At 40.3% G+C, this 18553-nt stretch overlaps 2 protein-coding genes across 11 annotated transcripts; both read left to right on the top strand.

Moving 5' to 3' along the window:
• The first annotated feature begins 939 nt into the window (after nucleotides 1–939).
• On the top strand, nucleotides 940–5221 carry LOC114248968 (uncharacterized). Of its 3 annotated transcripts, none has more exons than XM_028182419.2 (4): nucleotides 940–1565; nucleotides 1639–2064; nucleotides 4546–4702; nucleotides 4979–5221. In XM_028182419.2, the coding sequence occupies exons 1-4, from the start codon at nucleotides 1505–1507 to the stop codon at nucleotides 5202–5204; spliced, it is 870 nt and encodes a 289-aa protein (XP_028038220.2). In that variant the 5' UTR covers nucleotides 940–1504; the 3' UTR covers nucleotides 5205–5221. The 3 variants fall into 3 exon arrangements, with proteins under 3 accessions (XP_028038220.2, XP_089596400.1, XP_089596401.1); XM_089740274.1 differs by having other exon boundaries at nucleotides 940–1569; nucleotides 1643–2064; XM_089740275.1 differs by having other exon boundaries at nucleotides 1363–1544.
• Nucleotides 5222–7852: 2631 nt separating this feature from the next.
• On the top strand, nucleotides 7853–17493 carry LOC114251787 (uncharacterized). 8 transcript variants are annotated; one of them, XR_016325769.1, is made up of 3 exons: nucleotides 7853–8277; nucleotides 15987–16074; nucleotides 16181–16322. XR_016325769.1 is itself a non-coding variant. In XM_089740273.1 (3 exons), the coding sequence occupies exons 1-3, from the start codon at nucleotides 8198–8200 to the stop codon at nucleotides 17417–17419; spliced, it is 378 nt and encodes a 125-aa protein (XP_089596399.1). In that variant the 5' UTR covers nucleotides 7907–8197; the 3' UTR covers nucleotides 17420–17493. The 8 variants fall into 8 exon arrangements, 5 of the variants coding, with proteins under 5 accessions (XP_089596399.1, XP_028041974.2, XP_089596398.1 ...); XM_089740273.1 differs by lacking the exon at nucleotides 16181–16322 and adding an exon at nucleotides 17210–17493 and having other exon boundaries at nucleotides 7907–8277; XM_028186173.2 differs by adding an exon at nucleotides 17210–17493 and having other exon boundaries at nucleotides 8123–8277; nucleotides 15987–16341.
• The last annotated feature ends 1060 nt before the right edge of the window (nucleotides 17494–18553 follow it).

The following is an 18553-nucleotide window of genomic DNA, read 5'->3' as shown; positions in this document are numbered from 1 at the left end:
ATATTTATATTTTAACAAACTAGCAAAATATATTAACATATTTAATTAATGAATTTTAAAACTAATATAAAACATTATATCTAAACAAAAATCTATTTTTATACTTTTAAATCTGTAGAATAAATCATTACATTGATCAATAATTATTGATCATAAGCAAAAACAAAACTACTCTTGTTTCATGTTTATTGACGTTTTACATTTGATAAGTCCTTTTCGCACTCGTGCGCATTGTGGATATTATTAAGTGTTTCGTTGCGATATACCTGCTTATTTTTTGTGCATAAAATTAAGTCTTGGCGTTCATTGAATTAGGTCTGTGTTATGAAGTAAGCACTACAAAAACCACAAAAAGCATTTTATTTAAAGCTGATAAGAAAATGCATTTGATGACCTCCATGACGATCTGGGCTTAGAGTCCATCAGTAAGTATCTCCAGTCGGCGTCGATGCGCCACTTCGATAAAGCGGCACGACACGAGAACCCTCTCATCGTGGCCGCCGGTAACTACATTCCCGAACCTGCGGACAGAATGGAAAGCAGTCGACGTCGCCCCAAATACGTCATTTCGGATCCTCCCGATCCACTAATGGTGCTTTTAGGTACCTCAAGCACCGGTCATCGTTCTGGTCGAACGCGTCGCTTGCAACGAAGGGCTCGACGAGTAAATTAACCCTCAGACACAGCCCACTGAGTTTCTCGCCGGATCTTCTCAGTGGGTCGCGTTTCCGATCCGGTGGTAGATTCTGCGAAGCACGGCTATTGCTAGGGTTCGTGTTAGCAACGTCGTCAGGTTTGAGCCCCCAGAGCTCACCTACTAGTTAAGGTTACACTGATATAGCCTCTCAAAGCTCTCAGCTTAAGTAGGGAAAAAAAAAGTATGTCAGGGCGCTCCGAGAGCCACGATAGCGTGCACGGACATCAAAAACACACTGAACTAGTCGGGGACGTGAGACCGTGTGGAGCGCTTCGTGATTTGTCGGCGCCGCTCGGAGCCGCTTCGGCAAGCCAATCGCGGAACACTTATTTTTTCGTTTCGTTTCATCGAGTTTGAAATCACAACGATTCTAAAGAAGTTTCACTTCAAAAACGCAATGGTAACAAACACAACAGCACCTGATAACGACAAACATGGCCGACCTGTCATATTAATTCCATTAACTTCCATTTATCGCTGTGGGACTTCTTTTGTGAGACGAATGTACTTTATAAATCGATTTTGTGAACGTAGTTTGTTACCTATTCGTTTCTGTGATCGATCCACTTGTAAATCCGATTCGATTTGATTCGATTACTTGAATTGATTCTGAACGCCATTGATTTGATACATAGATTAGACACATGTAGATTTGATAGCAACAACAAGTAAACCGATATCAAAATAACAAAAGGTATAATTAAACAACCTTAGAACTCTCTTCATTTAACACATAAAATTTGTTAGAAAAAAACAACAAAGGTGGCCATTGTACGTAGTGCGTACCAACTACGAAAACAAACAAAAATGTTCAGATTATATCTAAAGCCGAATTGCATTTCGATGGGTAAATATCAAATAGCCATTGGTAAGTATCAAGCATAACAATTAAATTTTAGTTCCTAATCACCACTTATTGATGTGTTTATGTTTTTCAACAGGCAGTTCTTACATTAAACAGAATGTACACGTGTCGCCGCTATTGAAATCACAGAGTGTAGCTTTGAAATTACCCACGAATGTTGTTGATATTAACGCATCCGAAGTAGGGAGATTTTCTCCGAACAGAGAAAGAGATATTTCCGGTCCTGTTATTAATTCTCACTATAAAAAACAACATGACATGTCTAAAATTGATATAACAATACAAGTTGACCCATATGTTAACAAATATGATTGTCGAGGGGCTGTTAGCCTATCTTCGTCCATGCAGAGCAACGTTCCAAGTCCTTTCACAGGAAACCATACTCATCTCAACATGCCAGGCTCACAGTGGGGACAAGGCCACAAATACTTATCAGATCATCTTCACAGTGCACATTATTTGAGTCTAAGAAATGAATATAGAGAAAAAATTATAAATAAAAGTAAGTGCATATTAACGTGTTAATTATAATCATGAATATATATTTTATTTATTATATATATATAGAGAGGGAAGAAAGGGACATTGGACAAGAAAGGTCTAAGCAACATTGTTGAAACTACAGGAGAGCCATTTAAAGTTTAAAATTTCAAACAACAATAAATCACAACAAAAATGCTTGAACTATTTGAATGGGGTAAACTTAATTGAAGTTTAATTAAAAACTGAATTGTTGATACTAATACCAAATAAAACGAAGCCTTAATTTCAAAGATAAATGTTGCTGAAACCAAATAGTCTTTCACCCCTTGATATATCTTTATAGCATAGTCAATGAGCACACAGCCCATATCATGTTAAGTGGTTACTGAAGCCCATAAACATCTACAATGTAACTGCACCACCCATCTTGAGATATAAGTTCTAAGGTCTCAGAATGGTTACAACAGTTGCCCCACTCTTCAAACTGAAATGAATTATTGCTTCATGGTAGAAACAGCCAGTGTAGTGGTACCTACCTGTGTAGACTCACAAGAGGTCCTACCACCAGTAATTACGTAAATTATAATTTTGTGGGTTTCATTTTTATTACACGATGTTATTCCTTCACTGTGGAAGTCAATTGTGAAAGTTTGTTAAGAATGTATTTCATTAGAAAAGTTAGTGCCCGCCTGAGGGTTTCAAAATCTGTTGCATCACTAGATACGAATGCACCGGACGTCTTATTCTTTAGACCACGACGACTTCAATATACATTGTGATGTTCATTGACTCCAGAAACCACATAAGACCAGAAGAGTTATGAGTTGGACTACACATCTAGTTCAGTTAGAGACTTTAGTTCGGGAGTCAGCCTAAGTTATTTTTTCAATATGCATAATATAAAATAGTGGAAGGGGCGGTATAAACCTTTCATTGTTAAAATAATTAAAATTATCATCTGATCTGAGGTTGTTTTACTAACAATATTACATTGCATGTATCATGATAAGGTTTTTCACATATAGGCCAATGTTTATTACATTAATTGCATCTTGCTGATCATGTTTCATGAATTCTTATTCTGACTGAAATACTCGTAAGTGAAATGCAATAAAAACAATGCAAAACATATAGCCTGACAATCTTACTATTATAATATTTGTCTTGATATAGGGTGTATTGTAAATATCCGTGATATCATATTGTATTTCAATTAGATTAGAATAGATACCTAAAATAATAAATTTGAAAAATATTTTGTGTGCTTTCTATTTCACGGAATACAGCTTTCTTTTTAATACGCTTTATTAGCATCACATTTATCTAAGCCAGGGGTCGGCAATATGTTTGTCCTTATGGGCGCAGTACTAAATTTGAAAATCACCGAGGGCGCATATTTTATAGATAATCAACAGGTATATATCAATAGGCATTAAAAAAAACAGATTTTTTATAACTTTATTTTGTTGGTGTCATACATAATGATACATATAATTCAGTGTGAAACTTGGGTGTCCATATTTTCAGCTGATTTCTTATAATTAGGGAATATATTTAGAGTTCCCGATCCTTAAACAATTATCTAATGTGAGTCATTAAGCTTTGTTCAGTATTGAAAGAAAATAATTGTTTCGGATTACTTGGTAGTTTTAAATGCACGGTCTACGCGTGGTCTATTCGAAATACGATCACACAAACACCAACAAAAAATACGTGCGCGTTATTAGATACGCTCAAGGTTAGCAAACCGCAAATCTATGCACAATCCTCAACTCAACTGACTACTTGCTGTATATCGCCGTTTGAGTAAGTAAATCGCTTTGGCTATCATACATTTACATTAGTCCAGCGAGGGCGCATTAAAAATCGATCGGGGGCGCCGCGTTGCCGACCCCTTAACTAAGCAATAGAACCTCTAAATATAATTATTATTATCACTAATTTGAAGATGACTGATTGATGTAAAAGTTTGGAAATGTATGAGGTCTATGAAAATGTTTTAATATTTGCTTAAATTGAACAGGGACAAGAACAAGTAGTTATTGCCTTGTTATTAAAGATTTTTAATGTTGTTTTTAAATTCTACATACCTATTGCTTTAAATGTTTAGAGTAGCTCACAGCATGTCTATGGTAAGTTGTTACAGGTGCATGTAGATGTTACAAGGTGAATGAACCTAGGGACATTCATTTATATTGTAAAAAATCTGTTACATCTTTCAAACTCGAATGCGTCACGTGAATCACTCATTCACAGCCAATATAGACAAATAAATGGTATCTGTGCGTCACAATGCGTCATAATATGAACACTAAACGTAAAATAAGGTCGCAAAGGGTTGTCTGTCAGCTACCTTTGCCTTACATTGCTGGTTCAGAAAATGTGAACGTACCCAAACGACAGGTACTTACTTAGATTAGGCGAAATTAAAGCTAGCTCGTCTTCGAAAACAGTATTACATTATGCTTTAATGAACTATTTTCACTTTTCCAAAGCATAGTTGTTGGTGTACGAAACATGAGTACGAATGTGAAGCCCCCTGTAAGTGCTAAAGAGAAACTCAAAAAGGCTGTTAAAGAGTATGGCTCCACAGTGATTGTTTTTCACGTAACAATTTCACTGATTTCATTAGGCAGTTGCTACTTGCTTGTTTCTAGGTATGTCCACATTATGGTTATTAACAAAAAAACTAACATATTTTATTATTTATTTGTTTTCATTTAAAAACCTAACAAAATGATTGTTTACACAACTTCAGTTAAATAACACGTTAGTGGTTTTTATGTAAGATGAATCATGTTCTTTTTATTGAACTTCTAAGTCTTCTTAGTGTAAGATAATATTTTAAAAGAAAAGAAAAAAAAGAAAACCTCAAATGAATTTAAAATGGTATCAAGAGGTTATCAAAATTAAAGTAATGTTTTTTTTTTCAGTGGAGTTGATTTAGTGGCTATTCTGAAATATTTAAACATAGAAGAGGGAACTGTCTTGAAGGCTGCTGGTTCAAATGCTGGAACTTTTGTTATAGCCTATACAGTCCACAAAATCTTCGCTCCATTCCGGATAGCCATAACTTTGACTGCAACACCTTTCATCGTTCGACACTTAAGAAATATTGGAATTTTAAAACGTGGCATAAATGCTGGTGGTGGGAAATAAATTATATTCATTAATAATTTTATATGCATTTTATTCTTAAAATTTTTCTTATCAAAGAATTAAAATCTCTTCAAATAAAAATCGCTCAATACCTTTTATGCCAATGATTATCGAGCATATCTTTGATATAACCCATGTATTGAGCTAGAGCACCTTATCAATTTAAACAACATCGAAGTCTGGAGTAACTGTTTTAATTGCTCAGGTTTAAGTCATAGCTGCGTAGTCCACTTCGACAGAGCGGCACGACACGAGAACCCATCGTGGCCGCCGGTAACTACATTCCCGATCCTGCGGACAGAATGGAAAGCAGTCGACGTCGCCCAAAACACGTCATTTCGGATCCTCCCGATCCACTAGCGGTGCTTTTAGGTACCTCAAGCACCGTTCATCGTCCTCATCGAACCCATCGCTTGCGACGAAGGGCTCGACGAGTAAATTAACTCTCAGACACAGCCCACTGAGTTTCTCACCGAATCTTCTCAGTGGGTCGCGTTTCCGATCCGGTGGTAGATTTTGCGAAGCACGGCTCTTGCTAGGGTTCGTGTTAGCAACGTCGTCAGGTTTGAGCCCCGTGAACTCACCTACTAGTTAGGTTACGCTGAAATAGCCTCTCAAGGCTCTCGGCTTAGGTAGGAAAATAAAAACTGCGTAGTAGCACGCATTCCATTAGATATGCATATTATTATTAACACCGGGCGGGCTAGTATTACTTGTTCGGTATATTCCAGTTTCAAGTTTTATTTACACATTGTTTTTGGCTTACTAAAATCCAGGTGAGCCATGAGCTTGTCTGTACTTGTAGATAAATTAAAATAATAGTTTAAAATGTAATTATTGATGGACAAATGAGTGATGTGTCTTCCGAAACTCTCTGGTGCTTAGAGTTTACCGGAACCAACAAACCCAAATGACGACTGTAACAACAGTATTTTTATTAAATTACATTTAAATAGTGACCCAATAGCGGCATTACGTGTGCATCCACTAGACCCTAATACCTGAAGTCATGAAAATCGCTTTGTTGTGGCCGCTGCTGATTACTTCTGGTCTCCGGCTCATGCAGTAGTCTGTCTCTGTCGACGCCCTAGACACGTACCTACTTAAGAATCCATCCGATTCAATAAACGTCGTGAACAATTGCAGCTGTAGCACTATGAGCAGGCATAGGGAACCTGGTAACCGTACTTGGCGAAATCGTCAAAAGGTTCGACATGAAATCTAACCCATAACCCCCCACCTATCTAAGCAATAAATAAAAAAACACATCAGCCCATTGAGTTTCTCAGTGGGTCGCGATTTCGATTCGGTACTATTGAACGCATTTGTAAAGCAGTTGCCCATGAGCTGCAAGGTCTACGGAGACATTCAGGCGATTGTTTGCAAATTTCACACTTGGCTGAGCCCCATCTGTGTTGGTAAAACTGGAAAGGCCTCCGGCCAACCAACGATTCCTTCCTCACAAAAAATAAATTAGTAGGTACACACTTGTTACATTTTTTCTGCGTGACTTCTAATTTAAATATTATACTAATTGTTGTTTGAAAGAGGTCCCTTAAAACGACAAGCTTGCCTTGCCTTGTCAAGCATTCTGCGTTAGGTACTGTTTTAGTTTATACTAGCTGACCCGGCAGACTTCGTAGTGCCTCAATCAATAAATAAAAGACTTAAGCTTTTGTATACCTAATGCCCCGCATGGGAGGGGTGGCGCCGTGTCCTCGTCGCAAAAATAGGAAACGACTTGTCGTTGCCGAGTGTTGTGGCATCGATGCTCGGCGACGACGAGTCGTGGAAGGCGATGCTCGACTTCTGCGAGTGCATCATCTCGCAGAAGGAGGCGGCGGGGCGCGTGAGAGACGCGCAAGCCCGCCGCCGTCGGGCGGGGGCCAGGGAGGCGGATCTCGCCCAAGCCCTGGCCCTCTAAGGGTTTCGGTCCCCTTCACATGTCGGTCTGGGGACCGGCGAAGGGGGCCTAAGAAGACGACGTGCAAGCTGCTCTGCACGCGTTTTACGCAAGAGCATCCGGGTGATGGAAGGCCGGCTATCCTCGACCCACGCTGGTTCTGACCCAGCGGGGTATTCCGTAGGATAACCCATTCTAACCGGCGCCATCTAGGCGGGCTCCGGATAGCCTGCCGATCGAGAGGGCTGGTGGTCGTGGCGCCGACGACCGCCAGTCCGGCGTCCCGAGGGGGAGGGTGATGGGAGAGATGTGCTCCGCACTAAACGCTTCACCTTCCCCCCTTTGCCTTTTCATGGGTTCTGTCTCATGCGAGGTTCGGACGCGGGTTGTTGAGCGACAGGAGGTTTTAGTCAGTTCGACTCCGACATGCCCCGCCCTTCATCCCCAGGGGAGGGCGGAAGTCCGGCGATTTCCTCCAGACCAAAAAAAAAAAAAAGCTTTTGTATAAAATAAACTTAAAACAAAAAAAGGAATCCGTCCGACGAGGGTCACATCAAAGGAAAAACAAAATTGTTATTTTTATTTAGTTCCGAGCATTTTCATATTTATCTACCTTTTAAACCTCTGGACTTCCACAAATAATTCAAGACCAAAATTAGCCAAATCCGTCCAGCTGTTCTCGAGTTTTAACGAGACTAACGAACAGCAATTCATATATACCTATATATACATAGATTGTTTTGTGCAATAGCGTATTGTTGATTTCGATAGACGTTTTGTTAAATTAGATAATACGTAGTAATAAATAATAAAATATCAAGAGGATATTTCGTGGATAAATAAATAAATTTTTAAGACTTAATAGCCGAAATGTACATTTTTAACTGTAATTCACGAATTATTAGCACATAATCCAGATAGGGGCAAAGCGACGTCAATAACATTTGATAACGATGTCAAATGTTCATGTTACTATATTCATGGCTATTTGAATGAACTGGTATTGGTTGTTTATAATTATTTGAACATTTATAGTTCTAACGTTCAGATTATTATACAGTATAGCAGTGTAACGCACTTCGTAATAAAAATGTCTAGTGTGAACTTTATATTTTTTAGTGTTGTACTATGTATATTTCACGCGAAGCTATTAATGTGTGAAAATAAGAAGTAAGTACAAATTTATCGCCATCATCGTCATTTTTCAGTCTATTTCTAAAATTAATTCTTTTCAACGAATTCGAAAAGGAAAAAACATACAATTTATCTACCCTGACCGGTAGGGGCTCATAATTTAAGCTTAGGTAAACAACGATTTAAATTGGACTTTCGTAGTAGGATATTAAAATCATAATACACGGTGACCACCTTTATTTAAATTTGGAGACGCGAGCTTGTAATCTGACTGTTAAAATATTTAATTGTATTACTTCAATAATAAAGCCACGTAAATAACGATTTAAAATTATTTTAAGTGTTCTGTGAGTCCATTTGTTCTATTGGCTTAGAAGGCAGACGTGCACATAGCCGTTTGGTGGTAGTGTTTCACCGTCTCTCATGGAGATCAATAATGCTAGTGGTTAGATATTTCATAGCATTCGGCAAGCATTTAGGAAGATGGCTGATTCCAGAGCTAGATGTATGAATGCAAAAACAATGTGCCGTGGATGAGCGGAATGGTACCATATAAAGGATGATGTCTACACAGGTGGTGTGTTATGCGATAGTCAAGTAGATGACGGGATTAGTTGAAACAATTCCTGAGAGAACTAACCACGGAAAACACGCTACAGAACACAAAGAGAAGTTACTCAGTAGATTTCCGAGAAAAGTCCGTTAAAGAAAATCTGGAAAAAAAGTTCAGATAGATAATATAGATAGATAGAAAATATATGGTTTGCTCCAGTCCACCCCTCGTACATTCTACGGGATCTATTCAGGTATCCGACTCCAGCACGACGACTGCATTCAGTGTTTATTGGTTGTGGGGACAGCTTCCCAGCACGGTTTAGTGGTGACACCCGGGTACAGATTCCCCACTGACAGGCGGGTGGCGACGGAGACCGTTTCACTGGATCCCCCTATATCCCTATGAATACACAGTGTCCCGTGGGTTTACGCCTAGATATGCTGCTCTGAATGCTCCGAGCAGCATTAAGATTGACCCTCCACAAGTGGTGGAAAAGGAACTGGAGTTCCAAATCACATGCTAGAACACTTTTTCTATCCTATTTGTGCTAATAGCCTTGAGAGGCTATTTCAGCTTCTCCATGACGTGTACGTGAGCTCATGGGGCTCAAACCGGGAGTGTTGCTAACACTGGCCCTAGCAAGTGCAGTGCTTCGCAGAATCTACCACCGGATCGGAAACGCGACCCACTGAGAAGACCCGGCAAGAACCTCAGTGGGCTGGCTAGAACACAATCATGGGTTAGACTTATGGAAACATGAAACCTCAAACCACACCTGATGAAAAGTGATCACCGCCACCCATGGACATCAGGTATGATACACTATTTTACTTATAAGTCGTAGCTATATGTGTTGTTTTACACTGCGATACGTGTTTTTATTAGTCTGTATTATTAAAATGTAATTACAAAAAGATGATATACAAAGAGAATAAAACCTAGAAGGTATATTTATGGAATAGAACTGAATCCTGGCAGGCGATTTAAATTGCCACCACGCTAGGTGGAACTGCCATCGTACAAACGTTAACGGTAGGCGTCTCGATGCGTTTATAGACGACCTCACCTTTGAAGTAGTCGGTCCCCCAACTTCAACATGTTATCCGTATAACATCGCGCTCTGTCCGAGCACTATAGACCTGGCACTGCTTAGGAACGTAACTCTGCGCTTACGTTCCATCGAAGCACTGTCAGAGCTCGACTCAGACCACCGACCTGTCGTTATGCAGCTCGGTCGCCCTCACAACCCAGTCACTGTTATGAGGACCATGGTGGATTGGAATAAGCTGGGCACGTGCTTAGCTGAAGTCGCTTCACCAATCCTCCCTTACGGCCCGGATTCGAATCTATCCCCCGAGGACACCGTCGAATCCATAAACATCATTACCGATCACATCTCTTCCGCGATCATTAGATCTTCCAAAGAAGTCGATTTGGAGGATAGCTTCCACCGCATCAGACTGTCCCCCGAACTTAGGAATCTCTTAAGAGTTAGGAACGCGGCAATCCGGGCCTACGATCGTCTTCCCACGCATTCAAACCGGATTCGGATGCGTCGTCTACAACGCGAAGTCCACTCCCGTCTAAGCGACGCCCGTAACGAAAATTGGCATAGTTATTTAGAACAACTCGCGCCCTCCCACCAAGCATACTGGCGACCAGCTAGGACTCTCAAATCCGAAACTACCGCTACTATGCCTCCCCACGTACGCCCTTCAGGCCAACTACCGGCATTCGATGATGATGACAAGGCTGAGCTGCTGGCCGATGCACTGCAAGAGCAGTGCACCACCTGCACTCAATACGCGGACCCCGAACACACCGAGTTAGTCGACAGGGAGGTTGAGCGCAGAGCTTCCCTGCCGCCCTCGGACGCATTACCCCCCATTACCACTGACGAAGTTAGAGACGCGATCCACAACCTCTAACCTAGAAAGGCACCCGGCTCCGACGGCATCCGCAACCGCGCGCTAAAACTTTTGCCAGTCCAACTGATAGCAATGTTGGCTACCATATTAAATGCCGCTATGACGCACTGCATCTTTCCCGCGGTGTGGAAAGAAGCGGAGGTTATCGGTATACATAAGCCGGGCAAACCAAAAAACGAAACTTCTAGATACCGTCCGATTAGTCTCCTCCCGACGATAGGAAAAATTTACGAACGGCTCCTTAGGAAACGCCTCTGGGACTTTGTTACCGCGAACAAAATTCTCATAGACGAACAGTTTGGATTCCGCACTAAACACTCGTGTGTACAACAAGTGCACCACCTCACGGAGCACATCGTGATAGGGTTAAATAGGCGTAAACAAATTCCGACCGGCGGCGGCGCCCTCTTCTTCGATATCGCGAAGGCGTTCGACAAAGTCTGGCACAACGGTTTGATTTACAAACTGTACAACATGGGAGTGCCAGACAGACTCGTGCTCATCATACGAGACATCTTGTCAAACCGTTCGTTTCGATATCGAGTAGAGGGAACTCGTTCTCGTCCCCGTCAACTGACGGCCGGAGTCCCGCAAGGCTCCGCGCTCTCCCCGTTATTATTTAGTTTGTAGGTATATCAATGATATACCCCGGTCTCCGGAGACCCATCTAGCGCTCTTCGCCGATGACACGGCTATCTACGAGGGCTGCACTAAAAGTATCGGGAATGGAATATTTCCACTGTTCCTGTCATATTAAAATCTTTTTAATTGAAAACTCCTTGGTTTTAAAAATCGAATACCATTTATTTATTTAAAAAAAGATTCTCGGTCTTATCACGAGGTTTTGTCAAACTTGTTTAGTCGTTGATAAAATGGAATTGACTCGAGAAAATTCAAGAGCGATGATTTATTATGACTTTCGAAGTGGTTTAACACAAAAACAGTGTGTTGATCGGATGATTTCTGCATTTGCATGAAGCCCCATCCAAAACCACAATTTATCGCTGGTTTGCGGAGTTTCAACGTGGACGTGTCAAGCTCAGTGATGATCCCCGTCAAGGTCGTCCAAAAACTGCAGTCACCCAAGAATACGTTGATGCTGTGCGTAAGCTGATTGAGGAAAATCGACATGTGACATACCGCGAAATTCAGGCAACTTTAGACATTGGCATGAGTCAAATACAAATAATCTTGCATGAACATTAGGTGTAAAAAAGTTGTTTTCCCGATGGATACCGCATTCGCTCTGTGAAGAGCAAAAAGCGCTCGCGTTACTTGGTGCGTCAGAACTCCCGAAAGATTCCACGCAGGATCCTCAAATGCTGTATACAACATTGTATCAGGTGACGAATCCTGGATATACGCGTACGAACCCGAAACCAAAAACCAGTCACGAGTTTGGGTGTTCGAAAATGAGTTAAAGCCAACAAAAATTGTTCGTTCACGGAGTGTTGCAAAAAAAATGGTGGCCACGTTTGTCTCCAAAACCGGCCATGTTACGACTATTCCTCTTGAGGGACAAAGAACGGTTAATGCAGAATGGTATGCTAGCATTTGTTTGCCACAGGTCGTTTCTGAACTCCGTAAAGAGAACTGCAACCGCTGCATCATCCTCCATCACGACAATGCGAGTTCTCACACCGCGCACAGAACAAAATAATTTTTAGAGCAAGAAAACATAGAATTATTAGACCATCCGCCGTACAGCCTCGACCTAATCCCTAATGATTTCTATACTTTCCCTAAAATAAAGAATAAATTGCGTGGACAGAGATTTTCATCACCTGAAGAAGCTGTGGACGCCTACAAAACAGCCATTTTGGAGACCCCAACTTCCGAATGGAATGGTTGCTTCAATGATTGGTTCCATTCTTTGGAAAAATGTGTCAAATTTCGCGGAGAGTACTTCGAAAAGCAATAAATACATTTTTAAATAGTAATGTTGTGTCACTTCGTTAATTCCCGAAATTTTCAGTGCCGCCTATGTACTACTCGTGTAGGAAGATGTCGTTGCTTCATCGGCGACTCCAGATCGCAGTAGCCACCATGGGACAGTGGTTCCGGAAGTGGCAAATCGACATCAACCCCACGAAAAGCACAGCGGTGCTCTTTAAAAGGGGTCGCCCTCCGAACACCACTTCGAGCATCCCACTCCTTAATAGGCGCGCAAACACCTCCGCCGTTAGCCCCATCACTCTCTTTGGCCAGCCCATTCCGTGGGCCTCGAAAGTCAAATATCTAGGCGTCACCCTCGACAGAGGGATGACATTCCGTCCCCACATAAAAACGGTACCTACGCGACCGCGCCGCGTTTATACTAGGACGACTTTACCCAATGCTTTGTAGTCGAAGCAAACTGTCCCTCCATAATAAGGTAACTCTCTAGAAAACTTGTATACGCCCCGTCATGACGTATGCAAGCGTAGTGTTCGCTCACGTAGCCCGCACCCACTTAAAATCCCTTCAGGTTATTCAATCCCGATTCTGTAGGATAGCCGTCGGAGCGCCATGGTTCCTGAGGAACGTGGATCTCCACGATGACTTGGAGCTCGATTCAATTAGTAAGTATCTGCAGTCGGCATCGCTGCGCCATTTTGAGAGGGCGGCACGACCTGAGAACCCTCTCATCGTAGCCGCTGGAAACTACATACCCGACCCAGTAGACCGAATGGTAAACCGTCGACGTCACACAAAGCACGTTATTACGGATCCTCCTGATCCATTAACGGTGCTTTTAGGCACCACAAGCACCGGTCACCGTCCTCGTCGGACCCGTTGCTTGCGACGAAGGGCTCGACGAGCGAACTAACCCATAGACACAGCCCACTGAGTTTCTCGCCGGATCTTCTGAGTGGGTCGCGTTTCCGATCCGGTGGTAGATTCTGCGAAGCACTGCTCTTGCTAGGGTCAGTGTTAGCAACTCTCCGGTTGAGCCCCGCGAGCTCACCTACAAACGTTAGGGTGAAGCGGAAATAGCCTCTCAAGGCTATCAGCATAAGTAGGAAAAAAAAAAGAACTGGATGAGTGGAACTACGATTTCAATAATTGAAGCACGATCTGTCTGAGCAACATACGTATGTACCTACCATATATATTTTAATGCCTTCCATAAATAAGACAGCGTTAATCTACTTGCTATAAAGACATAATATATTACGTTTGTGAAGTCATATTTAAGTACGTTTTATGAATATGCAATATAAATACTTACTCTTTGTTTAGAAAAATATTTTGTTTACTTAATCAGTTAGTTTCATATCGCATTTGTAAGGTTAATGTATCTCTGAAAAGTTATCTTGCTTGTTAAAGTGGTAGAGGTTATAGGCTAATTTAGTGGGTATACATATTGGAGTGTGCGCGCTATATGTGTCATTGATTTTACGAGCATAAAATGGCGTCGACATCCGGCACAAAGTGTGAAGGTATAATCTATGGTGTGAAGACAAAATTAATAAAGATGAAATTGGAGTTAACGAGAAAATAGTGAGCGAATGTGGAATAATGTAAGACTATTCATTTTCGATTCGTAACCAAGCTCACAAACGATGATAACCTAATCGGTATTTTAATGTGAATTACGTTGTTTGAGGTTAAAATTAAATACCTAAATTGCTACCTACAGCTCGACCAAGCTAAGTTTGCACCTCGCATCGATTACGTCACACTGCCGCTTAGGTATGGTCTGAAAAAAGTATTCGCTATGACTTTAAAAATGTAAACAAATGTTTGTTAAATTTTACTTTGCATTTATTGTTTTTAACAATATATTATACATAGGTACATTAGAATATAGCGATATCGGGTTTTTGTATTAAGACCACCCGGGCATTCTTGCACTTTTTATCCCAATTTGTATCCCAATTGCTCGGTAATAATTTTCCTTTATGTTTCCTTTTCAGGATTATGTTTCTCCCTTCCATGTGTATGACCTTTCCTTTCATTTTTGTTGCCCACAACAATCCTCTTGAAGTAAAAAAAAATTAACGTTAAGCGATCAGTAACAACATTTCAACAAAAACTTAAATAACAATAGTCCACTAATATAACTAAACTTCAACAAAAAACCTAACAAGAACAATTAAAAAAAAATTAAATTCAACGGATAGTGAGACGAAAACTCGTATGACGCGTGTCGGCGACAAAGAAGCTATCTGTACTGACGCGACAGGGCGATCGCGGGAAGGTGAGCGGGGAAGCGGGCGGAGCGCCGCATTCCAGCGAGGTGCAAACTCAGCTTGGTCAAGTTTTAAATATTGATTTAACCTATTAATAAGTAGATGGGTAGATATTATGTAAAATCTCAAGGATTTTTTCTATCTACGTAAAAAATATATACATAATATAGAAAGCTATTGGCAAGTATGATATCCCAGCTGGTTATCAGAGGCTTTAAACACCGCCACTACCCTCGAAACATGGGGTCAGAAACCTGTCGTGTGTATCAAAAAAAGGATAGGATTATGGATACAATTAGGTGATGGAAGTTATTAATTTATGGAAATAACAAATATTCTATTTAGCAAATGAACGACAGGCATGAGTAAAACGAAGTGATTATATGCACTGCAAATGTCCATTATCCATCTCTCTCATCATTTTGCCGTAAAATCAAGAAACTACCAACAGCTTGTGCGAATAAATGTTATTTAGGGTTACGGTTCCAAAGCTTAAATGAACAAAAATAATAAAAATTAACCACAATAACCGAAAAATGGTTACAGTTTGACCAAATTTCTAGGTTTTTCTTAAACGCCCATAATTTCCAAACCGCATGTGATTTTTTTTTTCTAATTTTTCTCATGATAGTTACAATCAATCCTGTCACCCCGTTTCGGCTTGACGTTGAGTTTTGGGACACCCTGTATGTACTGTGTATACATACCTAAGCATTTAGTAAAAAGTGTTTAACTTATTTTATTATTACAAACAGACACTCCAATTTTATTTATTTGTATTGTTATAGATATATATATTTCTTTTTAAACTATTATTTGTTTTCCGAAGTTAAACAATGGAATAAAAGGCACTGTGAATACAATATGTAAAAATATGTTTTTATTCCAGTTGTTATTTTTTGGATTATTGTGGGTTCATTGCGGTACACCTAAAAAGTAGTTACCCTAACGGCTAGGACCTAGCCTATTATACATTAGAACATGAATACTACTTAACCTAGCATGAGACATGAGGCATGATGGTTGGATGACATACTAATTAAGAATGTTTTATACAAATTTAACTTTTTTACTTTTTTCTTTTAGTGCCAGCGCATCCGTTGCAGAAACGCGTTACCTATTTGATTTTACGAAAAATGATAGCGTTGAAACCTGGGAAGAGATTTCCGATACAGTACGTGACGTTGGAATGTCTAAAGCTTTGATTACCATACATAAAAATATTGGGTTTAGAAGAGCCATATTTTTTGTACTACTAAATCCTCAACTAAACGGTGCAGGTTTCGCAGGCATGAGAGTTTTAAGTAATTATGACCTTAGTGGATATACAGCGCTCCAAATTTACTGTAGAGGTCAAGGACAATTTAATCGTTTCAAAGTAACTTTACGACACAAAGGTTTTAATGATGAAACGAATTATTCTTTCGAACAATATTTTCAGGTGGGTAAAAGCGTTAATAATTAGGTACACATCGATCCGTTAGTATTTATGAAGTTTTCTGTGCGCTTTAGGAGATTACTTATTAAATTTATTGAATTGGAACTTCGACCTCATATCTCAAATTAGATACCGATATTTGGGCTCCGTTAACCATTTAGCACTAGGTCAGACGTGAACTTGTTCACCCACCTAAGAAATAAAAATAGTTGATTGGGCTGAGACAGCAGTCAAATTATAAAATAAAATTGAGCCATCGACCTCATGTTCCGAGGTATCATGTCGAGATGGAAAGTATTGTAAGCGTCCGGTTCAAATAAACCAGTCCAAAAAAGGTTATAGTGATTGTGATTTCTGATATATTTCTAATTACATACCCGACCCAGACAACTGGGCAAAACATAGTTGACGTCACCCTAAACACGTTTTTTCGGACCCTCCCGATCTACTCTTACTACTTTTGGGCATTCACAGAACCGGTTACCGTTCTCATCGAACTCTTCGAATGTGACGAAGGGTTCAATGCACTTGACCCACAGACACAACCCATTGAATTTCCCACCGGATCTTTTTAGTGGATCGCCCTTCTGATCTTCTAGATCCAGAGATTCAATGAAACACTGTTCTGACTAGGGCAAATGTTAGCAAAGCCCACAGGCTGACCCATCATGAACTCACCTACCTACACACCCGGTGAAGAATAGTCTCTGGAGGGGCTACTGAGAATAGGTAGGCAAAAAATAAAACTGCTGTGTTTTGACTTCATCAGTCTTGTTGTCGTCTAATCCATTTTACGCTATATCGCGTCGGGAGCGCCGAAATGAATTCTTAAAACATTTCACTCACAAAATAACATTTATTTTTGGTGCAGGCACCCAAAGATGAATTCGCTGTACGTGATTTAAGATTATCAGAATTCAAGGCCTACTACCGAGGGAAAAAAGTAGTTAATAACGAGACTTTGAATTTATCGCAAATTACCAGCATTGGATTGCAAATGTACGGCGGAGTGTATCAAACAGTGAAACAAAAAGGACCTGCAACTTTAGAAATTGATTGGATTAGAGCGGTTGTACTTTAGTTCTAATTTTCAAATCTGCTGGTCATTAATAATTGTAAGTTTTTATAATTTCAAAATTAAAATATTATACTATGTCCTGGCTATTTATTTTAAATTGGTTATTAAATTAATAAGAATAATTAGATGACGACCGAACCAACCTTTTATCTTTTTTGAAACCGGATTTAACGGAACACAGACATCATAACGTGTATACAATACTAGAGCATATTGACAAAATTGATGTTCAAAAGGGCATTGTTACACCCGCTGTAAAGCGTAAGCATAGTAGCTTTGGATTACAAAGAATCAAGCAGGATTGTGGTACATAAACGTGCGTTCGTGTAACATAACGTTTGTAGGCAGCGACTTGGCTCTACCCCTGGCATTGCTGAAGTCCATGGGCGACGGTAACCACTCACCATCAGGTGGGCCGTATGCTCGCCTGCCTACAAGGGCAATAAAAAAAAAAACTAACTCTACCATAAGTACTTATGGAATTGTAATTGGTGAAGAGATAGTAGGTATAGACCAGTGGTCGGCAGCCTTGTCAACCAAGAGCCAAATATAGATAATACACAATTATAATGTATTCAGAGCAATTTTTTTAACATTTATCGTGGCCATTGCTAACACCATATTCAACCGAGGCGACGGGGCAAAGCAAAGCCGCCGTCGCTCAAAATATGTCTTGTCGGATCCCTCAGATCCACTCGGTGCTTTTAAGCTCTTCGAGCACCGGTTACCGTCCTCCTCGAACTCGTCCGACTCCGGTGAAGAATTCGATGTTGCGAACTAGCCCATAGACACAACCCACTGAGTTTCTTGCCGGATCTTCTCAGTGGGTCGCGATTCCGATCCAGTAGTAGATTCAGCGAAGCACTTACTAGGGCTAGTGTTGAACCCGTGAGCTCACCTATCGGTCCGCGCGAAGTTGAAATAGCCCCTTAGGCTACCAACGACCAGATAAGGAAAAAAATAATTAACATTTACTTTTATAGCCTTGTATTTAAAAAATATAACTAGTCAGGTCATAAGTATTGTCACACAGTAAAAACTTTTCTTTTAGAATGCTGGCCACAAAAAAGTTTATTGAATTCGAATTTCGAATTGTTCATGAAAATAAAAATGTATACTTTTAGAATTTTACTCATT

This window comes from Bombyx mandarina, chromosome 04 (genome assembly GCF_030267445.1).
Source record: "Bombyx mandarina strain Sakado chromosome 04, ASM3026744v2".
NCBI lineage: Eukaryota > Metazoa > Arthropoda > Insecta > Lepidoptera > Bombycidae > Bombyx > Bombyx mandarina.
This window is presented reverse-complemented; position numbering and strand designations above follow the sequence as displayed.

Bases quoted from the DNA above. Each gene is read 5' to 3' on its own strand.
- LOC114248968 (XM_028182419.2), top strand. From the start codon at position 1,505: ATGTTCAGATTATATCTAAAGCCGAATTGCATTTCGATGGGTAAATAT. The intron at 1,566-1,638 runs GTAAGTATCAAG...GTTTTTCAACAG, and splicing joins TAAATATCAAATAGCCATTG to GCAGTTCTTACATTAAACAG. The intron at 2,065-4,545 runs GTAAGTGCATAT...TCCAAAGCATAG, and splicing joins AGAAAAAATTATAAATAAAA to TTGTTGGTGTACGAAACATG.
- LOC114251787 (XM_028186173.2), top strand. From the start codon at position 8,198: ATGTCTAGTGTGAACTTTATATTTTTTAGTGTTGTACTATGTATATTT. The intron at 8,278-15,986 runs GTAAGTACAAAT...TTTTTCTTTTAG, and splicing joins TTAATGTGTGAAAATAAGAA to TGCCAGCGCATCCGTTGCAG. The intron at 16,342-17,209 runs GTGGGTAAAAGC...TTTTTGGTGCAG, and splicing joins CTTTCGAACAATATTTTCAG to GCACCCAAAGATGAATTCGC.